The 12,648-nt window shown below is 38.1% G+C and overlaps 1 protein-coding gene and 1 pseudogene across 1 annotated transcript in view; one reads left to right on the forward strand and one right to left on the reverse strand.

Moving 5' to 3' along the window:
* The first annotated feature begins 2,096 nt into the window (after positions 1 to 2,096).
* The window catches only part of LOC102853510 (neuromedin-U receptor 2-like), a 43,974-nt gene continuing 33,422 nt past the window's right edge, over positions 2,097 to 12,648 (forward strand). The window contains exon 1 of the mRNA XM_006894743.1: positions 2,097 to 2,829. Within this exon, the coding sequence (XP_006894805.1) occupies positions 2,113 to 2,829 (717 nt within the window). The 5' untranslated portion in view covers positions 2,097 to 2,112. The remainder of the gene's footprint in view (positions 2,830 to 12,648) is intronic.
* Positions 6,969 to 7,978, reverse strand: LOC102854731 (annotated as a pseudogene).

Raw genomic sequence — 12,648 nt, forward strand, 5'->3', positions numbered from 1 at the left:
ATATAGATTGAAAAGGTATGGAGGAAGTATATACATCCCTAATGAACTCTTTCTTGATTTTGAACAATGCAGTGCTCCTTTGCTCTGTTCAGAACAACAGCTTTCTGGTCTAGGTATAGGTACATGAACACAATCAAGTGTTCTAGGATTTCCATTTTTCTCAATTTAGTCACAATCTTTTGTGATCCACACAGTCAAATGTCTTAGCATAGTCAACAAAACACAAATAGACATTGTTCTAGAACTCTGTTTTCAGTCAACATCTATCTGATTTTCCTAATGCCAAAGCCTTGTCTAAATCCTACTTGTAATTTGCTTGTTTTCTGTCAATGTTCTGTTCCAGTAATTTTAAAATAATCTGCTTCAAGATTTTCCTTACATGTGATATTAGTGATATTGTTTAATAACTTCCACATTCTGTTGGATCACCTTTTTTTCAAGAATAAGAATAAAAATACCATAGTGAACAGAAACTTATTTTCTTATGATTCCTGAGATAAGACATCAAAATTCATGACACCTGCTTTAGGAATACAACTCTCTCCATTATTAATGTAAGTCCTTGTGCTCCTGAGTTTAACTACCTCAACTCCTGGTGATCTCTATATGTCAACAATCATTTTCCATTCCTACTTCTTTGTTTCTTTACTTAAAGTCCTATTTTTATATCTCATAGTGATTGGTTTAATATACAATCCAAACTAATATGATATCATTAGCATAACAAAGAAATCTCCATTTCCAAAGGAAATTGCATCAACAACTAGTAAATAAACAAAAACAAAACATTGAAGAAGTTGTCTCCAGCCCATAGCAACCATATATGACAGAGGTGAACTCATTCATATGGTTTCTAGTGCTGTAATCATTAAAGGAGCAGACTGCCACATTCTTCTCCCACAAAACAGCCGGTAGGTTCCAACTACCAACCTCTCACTTAGCAGCTGGCTGCTTAATCAACGTGCCACCGTGCTTCATCCTACAAGTATAAAGGTTAGGATTTGTATCAACTGCTTTAAGGGGACATCATTTAATTAACAAACCCTCTTGGACCATCGTTGATAAGAAAACACCTCCAATCTTAGTCTGTGAAGCCCCTCAGTATTTTTTTTTGTTTATCTTTTCATTAGCACTGGCTTTTCATAACACCAATTATTACCTGAAATTTATTTTACTAATTTACTGATTTCCTTCTTTAGTTTTAGAGTTCCCTACTACAAGAAAAGCCCCACAGAGCAGGAATCTTTTCTTGTTTGGGAACTGATGCTGCTTCAAATTCTGTAACAGTACGTAACACACCGTGAATCTTCCAAAAATAGTGTTAAATAAGAAAGACTTAAGGAACCTCTAATTTACAGACAAAGAAATGAGGCTTCAAAAAATTAAGAAACTATCAAAGTCTTAAAGGATATCTCAGCGTGCATGATTCTGAACCATACTTTTCATTTGCTCCAGCTCACAGACAGGGCTAGAGGATGTGTTAATATTTTTTCAGACTTGAGTCTGTTGTTGATGAAATAAAAACCAAAAAGTCATATTGACCGCACTCTCTCTAGAGAGATCTGAATTTCCAACAGAACAAGATAACTCGAGAAACCTATTGATGTCTTATTTCTGTCGTGCTGTGCAAGTGACTAGGATCAATGGAGATTTGCACTCTTCTTGCCAAGACTCTGCAACTTGAATTTGCATCTCCCTGTAGATTCCCACACGTTTACAAAATGCACAGCTCAGAAATACCACATTTTAAGTTAGAGAGTGACACACTGGTCTGTGTCAGATCTGCCTTTCCATCTCCTTCCAATTCAGAGAAATGCCTCCTCCTCCTCCTTGCTCACAAAGCCAGCACACCCACAGCACCAATGTGTCCTTTCTGTGCTGTGCAGGCTGACACACACTCATTGGCCTACAGCCTGTGAAAAGGAGGGGCTTCTGTCTAGAGGGCTCTTCAAAAGGAATCAGCATCTCACCAGCCAACACTTTGGGGCTGAAGGCTCACTCTCCCTGCACTGCCTGTGTGCTTTTTGAACTGTTTTCTCTTTTCTTGCTGACTAGAGCTGGGACAGATCCTCATCTTAAGAGAGTGCAAGTCTCCAGATTTGAGTTTCAGGGATGGAAAAAGGAGAGAATAATTCCTGGATGCACCTGCTGGATCAGGAAGATTCACTGAAGGCATACCTGAACAGCACGGAGGATTACCTGGCCTACCTCTGTGGGCCTCGGCGCAGCCACCTCTTCCTCCCCATGACTGTAGTGTATACGCTGATTTTTGTTGTGGGGGTTGTAGGCAATATCCTGGTTTGTCTGGTGATTGTACAGCACGAGACTATGAAGACGCCCACCAACTACTACCTCTTCAGCTTGGCTGTCTCTGACCTCCTAGTCCTGCTCCTTGGGATGCCTCTAGAAGTTTATGAGATGTGGCACAACTATCCTTTCTTATTTGGGCCAATAGGCTGCTACTTCAAGACGGCACTCTTTGAGACCGTGTGCTTTGCCTCTATCCTCAGTGTCACCACCGTCAGCGTGGAGCGCTATGTGGCCATCCTCTACCCATTCCGTGCTAAGCTGGAGAGCACGCGGCGGCGGGCGCTCAGGATCCTCGGTGTGGTCTGGGGCTTCTCAGTCCTCTTCTCTCTGCCCAACACCAGCATCCATGGCATCAAACTCCAGTACTTCCCCAATGGGTCCTTAATTCCAGGCTCTGCCACCTGTACCGTCATCAAGCCCATGTGGATCTACAACTTCATCATCCAGGTCACCTCCTTCCTCTTCTACGTCCTCCCCATGACTGTCATCAGCGTCCTCTATTACCTCATGGGGCTCAGAGTGAGTATTCAAACTGGCTGGTGGAGCCAGTCCTTGTTCCCCTTAACAGGGGCTTCAAGTTCAGAGAAAAAAGGTAGAGCTGTAGAAATTCAGACTTGGAGGAGAGCAGAGGCAAAGCCAATGTACCCAGCTGAGGAACTGAGCAGTGAAAGGACTTGATAGTTACTGTAACTTCATGTCACTCATCTTCCTTGATTCTTCCCTTTATATATGGCTTTCAAATATAGGTATTCCTAAGAATACTTAACATTTCCTAAGGATCTCTGAGGATGTAGTACATGGGCTTGGGGCTGCTTGCCCAAACAAGCGGTAGTTAGAATTCAGCTACTCGTTGGAGAAATATGGACATTGCCTCTCCCTGCTCCCTAAAGCTTTATAGACTCAGAAACTCATTGGATCAACTAAGTAACAGTGGTTTTGAAAGTCACCTGGAAAACTTACTATGCAGTCCAATGTGCAAGTTCAACCTCCTGATGATTCTAATTCAGGAGGTGTGAAGTGGGATAGAGCTTCTACATCTCACATAAGCACATCAGGTGATCGGAGACAAGCAACCACACTTTGAGAAATTGTCCTACACGTAAGGTCTCATTCCTGCTCTGTCTACCTCCTGTATTGACATTTCCCCTCCATTCCAGCTTACTCAGAATATTAGCAAAACCCCCAAATTATCACTTCTCATTTTGTAGTTTAAAACAGGTGTGATAATTGTAAAGTCAGATCTTTGCTTGTATATGTTTTGACTTCTTTGGTTGAAATACCAACTTAGGCTACAAAATGTAATCTCATTTAGATGGATGTAAGTCCTTCTTAAACAGATGGAGATAAAGGGATAGGGAGGGGGGTCAGATCACATGAAGATATATGAATAAGATATCCGGAAATTAATAGGTATCACTACCCAATTTTCAAAATATAGTTGTTTCTTTCTTATAGTCATAGTAGTAAACCTACTTTCTTTTCCTTTTTCTGTGCTTAAATGAGTTGAGGGAAACTTTTAGATGAGGTTAGAAGTGAGTACTTTCTTTTCTGGTATGGTCTGCATCCAACTCATAGAAATGTGATGGTTTTATACCCATTTAAGGAGGCATTTTGTATAATAAACAGCTATGTGATGGTTTAGACATCCAGGTCTGTCATTGTCATATAATATTTAACAAGCCACATACTCTTTTTTCTGGCATGTAATGAGTCATTAAACAAGCCACATACTTTCTCCTGACCCTACTGTAAAATTAAAAGATCACATTAGATTGTTTTAAAATCTCCTTCTAGTTCTAACAGGGCTTGATTCCTTAACAAGAAAAAAAAGGAGAGATAAAGACAGAAACTGGTAATTGTGTGAGTTGTAAATAAAAAGCAAGCAAGCTGACTTACACACTCACATTTACTCCAGAATGACTCTGACACCCTCTGAGATGGCTCTGACTCCAGACTTTACCTCCAAGTTAATCTCCTCCCATCTCAGTCTATGGCTAAGAAAGTTGAATGGCCCAAGTGAGTGTCCCACTGGTGGTATTTTGAAAAGTTATTGCCCCTGGGACGAATGAATTCTGAGGTCCAGGTGGAAAGAACTAAGTCTAAGTGACACAGATGTCTCAGGTAAATCTAATCAGGTGGTCAACTGTGCCAGTCTCCTCCCAAGGCCTGGCCAGCCTCTGTATTCTCAGAAGCACTTGTCACCCCAGGCTAGCTCATAGGCAGGTCATTAGAATGCCCTGTCTGTGTCACTGAGAAGATACAATCTCTGCCTGATTCCAAATAGGAGTCCTGTGAGAAATCCTTCTATTCTAACCCTAAGCCATCACGAAACACTGGATCAATTTGTGGGGGGGTACTTGAAATCTGAGTAGGAAATATTCACCACTCTCAAAAAATTTCTTCTTGTTTCACTTAGTTTTGTTATCATGAATCTAGAGCTATATTGTAACAAGAGTTAAGTGACAGCTCAGACCGCAGTTTAAAAACTACTTTAGTTTGATTTGAGCTTAATAAAATTTCTTATATCCGGTTCCCAGAAAAGAGAAGGCATTACCCAGGGCATTAGAGGACATCAGGCTAGGAACTATATGCTTAGAGTATCAATCTTAGAAAAATACAAAGATTCCTAGACCAAAGACAGAGGAGCAGTAGGTATTATTCTGTGGCTTTTGCCTCAGAGTCTTTGCATATGCTCTATGCAGTGCCTGTAATGTTCTACTTTGACCACTCAACCACTGTCACCTTTGCCTTCCTAACTGACTTATGTTATCTTTGAACTGTGCTGTTGGAGAAGAGTGCTGAATATTCCATGGACTTCTAAAAGAACAAACAGATAATGTCTTGCAGAAGGTGTAGCCAGAGTGCTACTTGGAAGCAAAGAAGATGAAGTTTCATTTTACAAACTACAGGTATTTTTCTAGGAGAGGTTATTCGTTAGAGAGGAACATCATGCTTGGAAAAGTGGAGGAATAATGGAGAAGAGGAAGCCTCTCAACCAGATACATTGGCACAGTGACTGCTGAAATGGGCTTGATTGTGAGAACAGGACAGGGTTCAGATCTGTTGTTCATGGGGTCTTTACAAATCATACTTGACAACAAGTTTGTCCTTGAAATCAAACTTTCAGAAGGAAGCTCTTCTTGATTCCTTACTTATATCCAGTCATTTCTACAGGTACTCAAGGCTTCCAGTAACGTCTTTATTTTTTAAATTTTTTTATTGGTTTGTGTATATACATTTTGTTTTATACATGAACTTTGTTCTTTATACATGTACTTTGTGTTTTATACAATCATTCATATACATAATATTTTATAGAAATAATTACCATTGCCTTGTTATATCTACCATACTTAAGGATTCTTTCAATATTTTTGTTCTCTTTAACTAGACAGTAAGCTCAGTGAATGTGTGAATTGCTGTTAAATTATTTCCACATTACTGTGTTTTAGCTTTAAAACAAGAGACTTGAAAAATTTGCTTTAGAGGGCCTTCCAGATATTAGAGATTTTTAAAAAACCCTAGCAGATTCAATTTACTGACTCTCTTAGCAAATCTCTGTGACTTATTCCCTTAAGAAGGCATCAGATTCCAAACTGATGAAATTAAAGGGCTAAGGGGGAAAAAAAAAGATGAGACTGTTATTAGACCCAGATCCATGCTGCTTCCTCACTCCAGCACACCACAATCCAGTGAGCTGCTCAATGGTATTTACATATTATAAAAATGGAGTCGAGGATGTTTTGGCAAGTTCCTCTCCATATAGGAGGAAGTTATGGAGAGGTTATGACCAGGTCCTTTTAGCACCCGTGTATAGCAGCGGTGTCTGAGTTATTTGGGATGAATCTAAAAAGTGTGGCAAAATGTAGACATGCCAAACATTTTTGTAGACTAATTTATTTGTTTACTTTTAATTAATGGATTTTGGTCACGTTGTAGAGTTATTTACACAAAAGCTATAATTACATACTGGTATTCTGAAATCAAGCCTTCACAGACTGGATAAACAAACAGCTGGTGGAATAACTTTAGTCAGTATAAATAGATGACCAGATTTATATCTCAATCTGAATTATAAACAACCCCATGACCCTTTTCTTCACCTTTGATCTTATGGAAATGAGAGGGTTAGGTTAGGTAGGCTCTTGTATGTCATTTTTGTTTTTAACGTGTATATTAAAAAAACTCTAATATCAAGGAGTGTGAAACTCACAAGCTGCAAATAGAGTTTTTTGCAAACTGCTTTATAAAAAATAAAAACAAATTGGCCAGAGTGCTTCAGAATCGGCTCAACACTCAGTAGCAATTCCTGTTTACACATGGCTGAATGTTTTTTTCTCTAAAATAATCTACTTTTACAGACAAGTAGAGAAAATAAGATAATATGCTCATTTGAGTTGGTTGTGTACATACTGGACAGGCCTAATTTCTTTTCTTATTTTTTGGGGCGGGGGGATTGTTTCTTTGCACATGTAAAACATGCCATAGATATCCTGTTTTGCCATGGGCAATGCAACCATTTTTTTTGTCAGTTGTGGCAAATCACACAAGTTCAGTGGCAACAGGGTAAGATGTCAATTTCACACTTTCTTCTTTGCTTTGGGGCTCGTCCTTATTAAGCTCTTTGACATTTTGGCTGCCCAAAATGCTATTTGAAATTAATGCCTGGCAATAGTCCTCTTATTTTCAGGAAGCCAACTGTCATGAAGCGCCCAAAATCTATTGCAGTATGGTGGAAGTATGCATGAAATACATTTCCGATAGCCAGCTAATGAAACTTCAGGATCATCTTCAAATGAATCTGTATCACTCACTCTCTTTTACCTGATAGACAGTAAGTCGATATGTCTCATCATCTTCTTCTGTGAGTTCTTGCCCTTCTTCACTAAGGTCAGAATCTTCTGAATCAATAGATGCAACTTCAAATTCTTCAGTGAATTGATCTGAAACTGACTCCTGTCTCTACTCAATTCAAATGTCCACCTTCACCAGCATCGAGATCCAGATTTGATAGTGTTTCTGTGGATTCATTCCTGTTGCTTCTTTTACAACAAATCTCCCTTATGACACACAGTGTGATGCTTTCATCCAAGGAAAGGGAATCATTGTAGGATTTGTGCCATTTTCTTTGTGCTTCAGTGCATAGTTCACTTCAATTTAGCTCTGTCTCATGTCTTTCTCTCCTTCTAGATGAGGTAGATGATCTAGAAATTTGAAGATGATGGTTTCTATTCCTGTGCCCTTGCACAGGGTCCTTTTGATCACTCCTGTCTTCATGCTGACAGCTATTTTCACTCAAAGATGTGCTGGAATCCAATGGTTCCTACTGATTGACTAGTATCTACCTTCGGTAGATTATTGTATAAATTTTCCTGTGGTCTTTTACAGAGAAGCTTGGCTCCACAAACAGATCCCCTAGAAGATCATTTGAACAATACGCCATATGTTATTGTTTCTCATCATATAATAGTTTAGACATAATATAATAGAATCTCTTTCAAAGTATAGGTGTCTACTTTTGTGCACCAACAGATTTTAACAACTTCAAAAGCAATAGGTTTGGTTTAACCAGGATCTCTTGTTCTGAAGCAGGAATCTGGGAGGAACTTGAAACATCATTGGCAGCTGACACAGACATACCAGTATTGCATATTTGCCTGGATCGGTGCAAATGTTAGGGGCCTGTGGTCATGAAAGGAATGGAACTGGGAAGGGTATTGCTTTTAAGTGGCCTTAACTGGCTACAACTCTGGACTTAGCTCTTTTTACTAGAGACTCAGAATGTGTTTGAACTTGATCAACCCAAGAGGAAAAGCTGAGTCAATTTGCTATTGAACTAACCTGGTTTCGCCCAGAGATGGTACCCAGTTAAGAGAAGCTGCAGGCCAGGCACCTGCCATCATTCAGACCTCCTGGCACAAGGCGACCTCAGCCTCGCACCTTGCTCACCACATTGTCTCCTTTAGCCTGGTACCCTTGGAGACACGTTGGCCTCTTGTACTTCATATGCAGTGATGGATTGTCATTGTGTTTTTACTCCTTTTTTATTTTTCCCAAGTTCAATGCCTTCATGTAACAGGAGAAAAATATTACTCCAAAGGAAGACATTTTTGCTTGTTTTTTAATTGTGATTTTAATGAAAGTTTGCAGAAAAGTTGGATTTTTCATTCATTCATTGTTACACATTTTCCTCCCTACCCTACCCCATTCATTAAAAAAAAAATCACTCATTGTTGCATAATTTCTCCCTCCCCCTCCCCCATCCCCAGTGCACTTTACTATGAACCTCTTATTCTGGACTATTGTCATACAAATAATACATAATCATACATTCCTTTTAAATAGTTGTTTCCTTCATCTGTTCCAATACAGTGTTCATTATGTAGCTCCTCTTTTTCTTAGTTTCTCCACAATCTCCAGATCAGTCTTGTTTTATAACAGTGGTATTATGCAGTATTTGTCCTTTTTCATATACATTTTTATTGAGATTTTAATGAAAGTTTATAAAGAACTTGGGTTTCTGATGGTTCAATGTTGCACATTTTCCTCCCTGCCCCGTCCCCTGAGATTGCTTTTTCCTTTGGAATAAAAGTTCTTTCATTGTTATACAGTCCTCCACCCCAGACCACTTTAACTGTGCAGCTCTTATTCTGGACTCTTGTCATTCCAGTAATACCTAATTATATATTCCTTTTATATAATTCTCTCTCTTATCTGTTTCAATGCCATGTAGATTATTTATCCATTCTTTTCTTAGTTCCCTTTAGCCCCCATGTCATTTCCATTTTATAACAGTGACTTGTCCTTTTGTGACTGAGATACTTCACTCAGCATAGTGTCCTCCAGGGTCACCCATTTTGAATAATAATACATGAGTTCCTTGATTTTCAATGCAGCGTAGTATTCCATTGTGTGAATATACCACAGCTTTTCTATCCATTTGTTTTGCTGATGGGCACTAGGGTTGTTTCCAACTCTTTGCTATTGTGAACAAAGCAGTGGTAAACATGGGTGTGCATACTCCTCTTTTTGTAATCTAAGTTTTAAAGTTAAAGTTTTGGGGAAAGTTACAATCATTAATAACTAAGTATTTATCTTGCTAACTATGTAAATATTTTAATAAAAGATCAAATTATCGAATAATAAATAAAGTAGTATTTAATATTGGGTAGGAAAATTGTTTGAATTTCAGTATGTTATGTGAACCACTTCAAATTCCGGTGGAAAAAAAAGGTAAAAAAAAACAGATAAATGTTCCAGTTTTCACTCTCTACTTACTAACCAGTTGGGTAACTAAAACCTAAGGAGGCGGTAAAGATTGCAGTAATTAACAGACACAGAGTGCAAATTATACCTAGACAGGAAACCTGCTCAAAGAATTGTGTGAACTGTTCTTGATGTTTGCTTTAAGGAAACTGTTACTGTGGGAGGAAAAATTACCACTAAGAACTTGTAAATCACCTCCAGAGGTGACTAATAGAGCCCTATATTCTTTCATCATTCTTAATTGTGGACTGAAATCCAATAATGAAATAACTGCATCTTGTAATAACTCCAACTTTCCTAAATGCCTTGGAGTAATTAGACACCTTAGCAGATTCAATAGGAGATGAGTTAGTGCCATGCATTGTTCTAACCTTAAACACCAATTATGTATTTCTCAGATATCTGGCGTCTGCTTTGTAACAACAGCACTGACTCTGCTTACAAATGAGGGCCTCCAGAAAAAGAGAATGTCTAGCTCAGATTTAGTAATTTACACCATCACGTCAAGAATGGCCATTGAGTGACAGCAATAAAAAAACCTTACTGTTTCATAAAAATTCAGGTTTTATTGTCTTTCAAATTAATTAAGGATAATTATAAAAATCCTAATATCAAACTTTTATTGGATGTTTGTTATGTGCCAGGCACTGTGATGAGCACTTTGTCAGCATTGTCTTACTATTTTTTTATAACATTTTACCATCCTCCTCTAATCTATTCTTAAATGATTATAATATTTCCCCTTTCTTTTCTTACTTTTATGAAGCTCTTTGGAACCAAATATCACAGGAATTTTAATCTCTCATTTTGTCACACTTGTTAACTTAAATCAACTGCCTAGGGCCAGCATAGTTCAAACTTCAAGGAGGTTATGGTTTTTGTAGGAAGACAGACATTGATCTGTTACATTTTAGAGACAGCTATTAATGACCCTCTCTTCCAAGTACTATATTTAAATATTTTTTTCAAAAAGAACAGAAAATTTTATTAAGAACATCTTATACTGTCGTCAGATACAGCCAAAGAAAAAGAGTAAACAAACAAGCAGACTTCATCTTCCCGTGTGCTACGGCCACTTCTAAGCACGCTGCTGTGGATGGCTGGAATTACACTTGTCAAGACATGCTCTGTATAAAGAAATTCATTAACACAATATTCCTCTTCTATACAGAGAAGAAAGGGGTTTACACTTTAAAAAGCTTTGAGATAGTGCAACAACTATGAAACAAGACTACATCTTTAGGAGCTATTACTTAATAGAATACAAAGCAGTTGTAGTTTTATGCTATTTCATGTAATGCTAGTTTTTTTCCGAAAGAAAAATTCAAGAAGGAAGATTTTCATTTTCCCAACTAACTCCTATGAGCTTCTGAATATTTTCTCTCTAAAGGTTTCTCAGAACCAGTTCAGTGACTCTATTAGATGAAATGCTCACTTAGACATCTTATTCTCTTAACTCTGCAAATCAAGCTGCTCAGACCAGTTCAGCTTTTGCTGATTCTGAAGGATTTTGTACAGAAAAACCCTGATTCAGAGTGCACATAAGAAGCAGTATCAAAACAGCTGCAATGGAGTGTTTTTCAGGGGAGAGCAAAACTGGTGTGCCCATGGTCTTTTACTTACTATAGTGACGGCAGGAGCAGACAGAGCCAGGAAATCCACTCAAATTGCCACTCCAGAAAGGTTTCTGCGCGGTTTGTGGAGAAGTGAATGAGGATATCCATTCGGACCGTTGTACCCCTAGACAAACTTGGTGATGTGCTCTTTAAGGGCCAAGCCGAACTGCACTCAAAGATTCATGATTTGCCTCAGATATACAGGAAAGAAAATGCTCATGATTTAATCCTACTTCATGAGAATAGGTAGCCTTCCTTCCAGACATGATGACTACATGCTGCTAAGGCTTACCGTGTTAACAATCCTAAGGCTGAAAACACGGCACTAATTCTAGACCACACTGCTCGTGTTTACAGGAAGTGAATCAGCAAACAACTGAGGGTCTGTGGATTATTGGTCAGAGGGAGGGGATGAGGGTGGGTTTCAGGTTCTTGAATAATCACTGTCACAAAACCCATCAAGCTCTTTAAAAAAATAATACATTTTTATCATAAATATTTAGAGCTGATACTGGCATTAAAATCAGCATCTAAGTCAGAAGTCTATCTTGAACAGTGAAAATATTTCAACAAACTCCTATAAGATCTCAAATCTCTCCAGGAGTAGACAGCTTATAAATTAGCTTGAAAGGGGGGGGGGAAGTATCTTGAATGGATAAGTTATCAATTTAGCAGATCATAAATAAGGTTAAGATGCTGAAAATAAGTTGACATTCTACCACGCTTTGCTTTCACATAAACAACAAAAGACTACCTTACTTGGGATATTTTTCTAATAGGTTACAAAAGTTTTCTAATCATCCATTTGCTATCTTTCCATATGGAATCATTTTCATTTGTTTCTACATCCAGTGAAAGAAGTACATAGTACAAACAGATCCAACTTGAGATACTCCAATGTGTGCATCTGTCTACTACCTGCCATTTCCATATTTAGGCTCACATGACAAATACTGAACAGGATCTATGATTAGTAGTTTGTCAACCACTTTACGAGTTAAGTATTTTAACTGTGAAGTGGATTAGGTGAGCTTTTTGTGATAGTCTCCATATGTAATTTACCACAGTTTCAGTAAGAAAATGTGCCGCAAGTCTCAAAACCTAAGTAAAAAACTTTAGAATCTAGCCCATATAAAGACGGTGACTGTTTCTAAGTGTCACTATTATGGGGAGACATCAAATCATTAATAGTACTGTTTCATTGGTTATTAAAAGCAAATGTCCACTTTCTCCTTCACATGTAAATTCATGTTAACTCTATCCTCTAATACTGACAAAGAAATAGAGTGCAGTCATTCACACTAGTGAGAAATAATTGGTTATAAGATTTAAAAGGAGCAGTCATATTGACTATTCTAATTTGAATCTGCTCAGAAAAATAAAAATGTCTATTATACACATGGATTTCACCTGATGGCATGCATAGGAATCAGATTGATTACATATGTGGAAAAAA

This window comes from Elephantulus edwardii, unplaced genomic scaffold, assembly GCF_000299155.1.
Source record: "Elephantulus edwardii isolate Elephantulus edwardi_28Jun2011 unplaced genomic scaffold, EleEdw1.0 scaffold00149, whole genome shotgun sequence".
Lineage (NCBI taxonomy): Eukaryota > Metazoa > Chordata > Mammalia > Macroscelidea > Macroscelididae > Elephantulus > Elephantulus edwardii.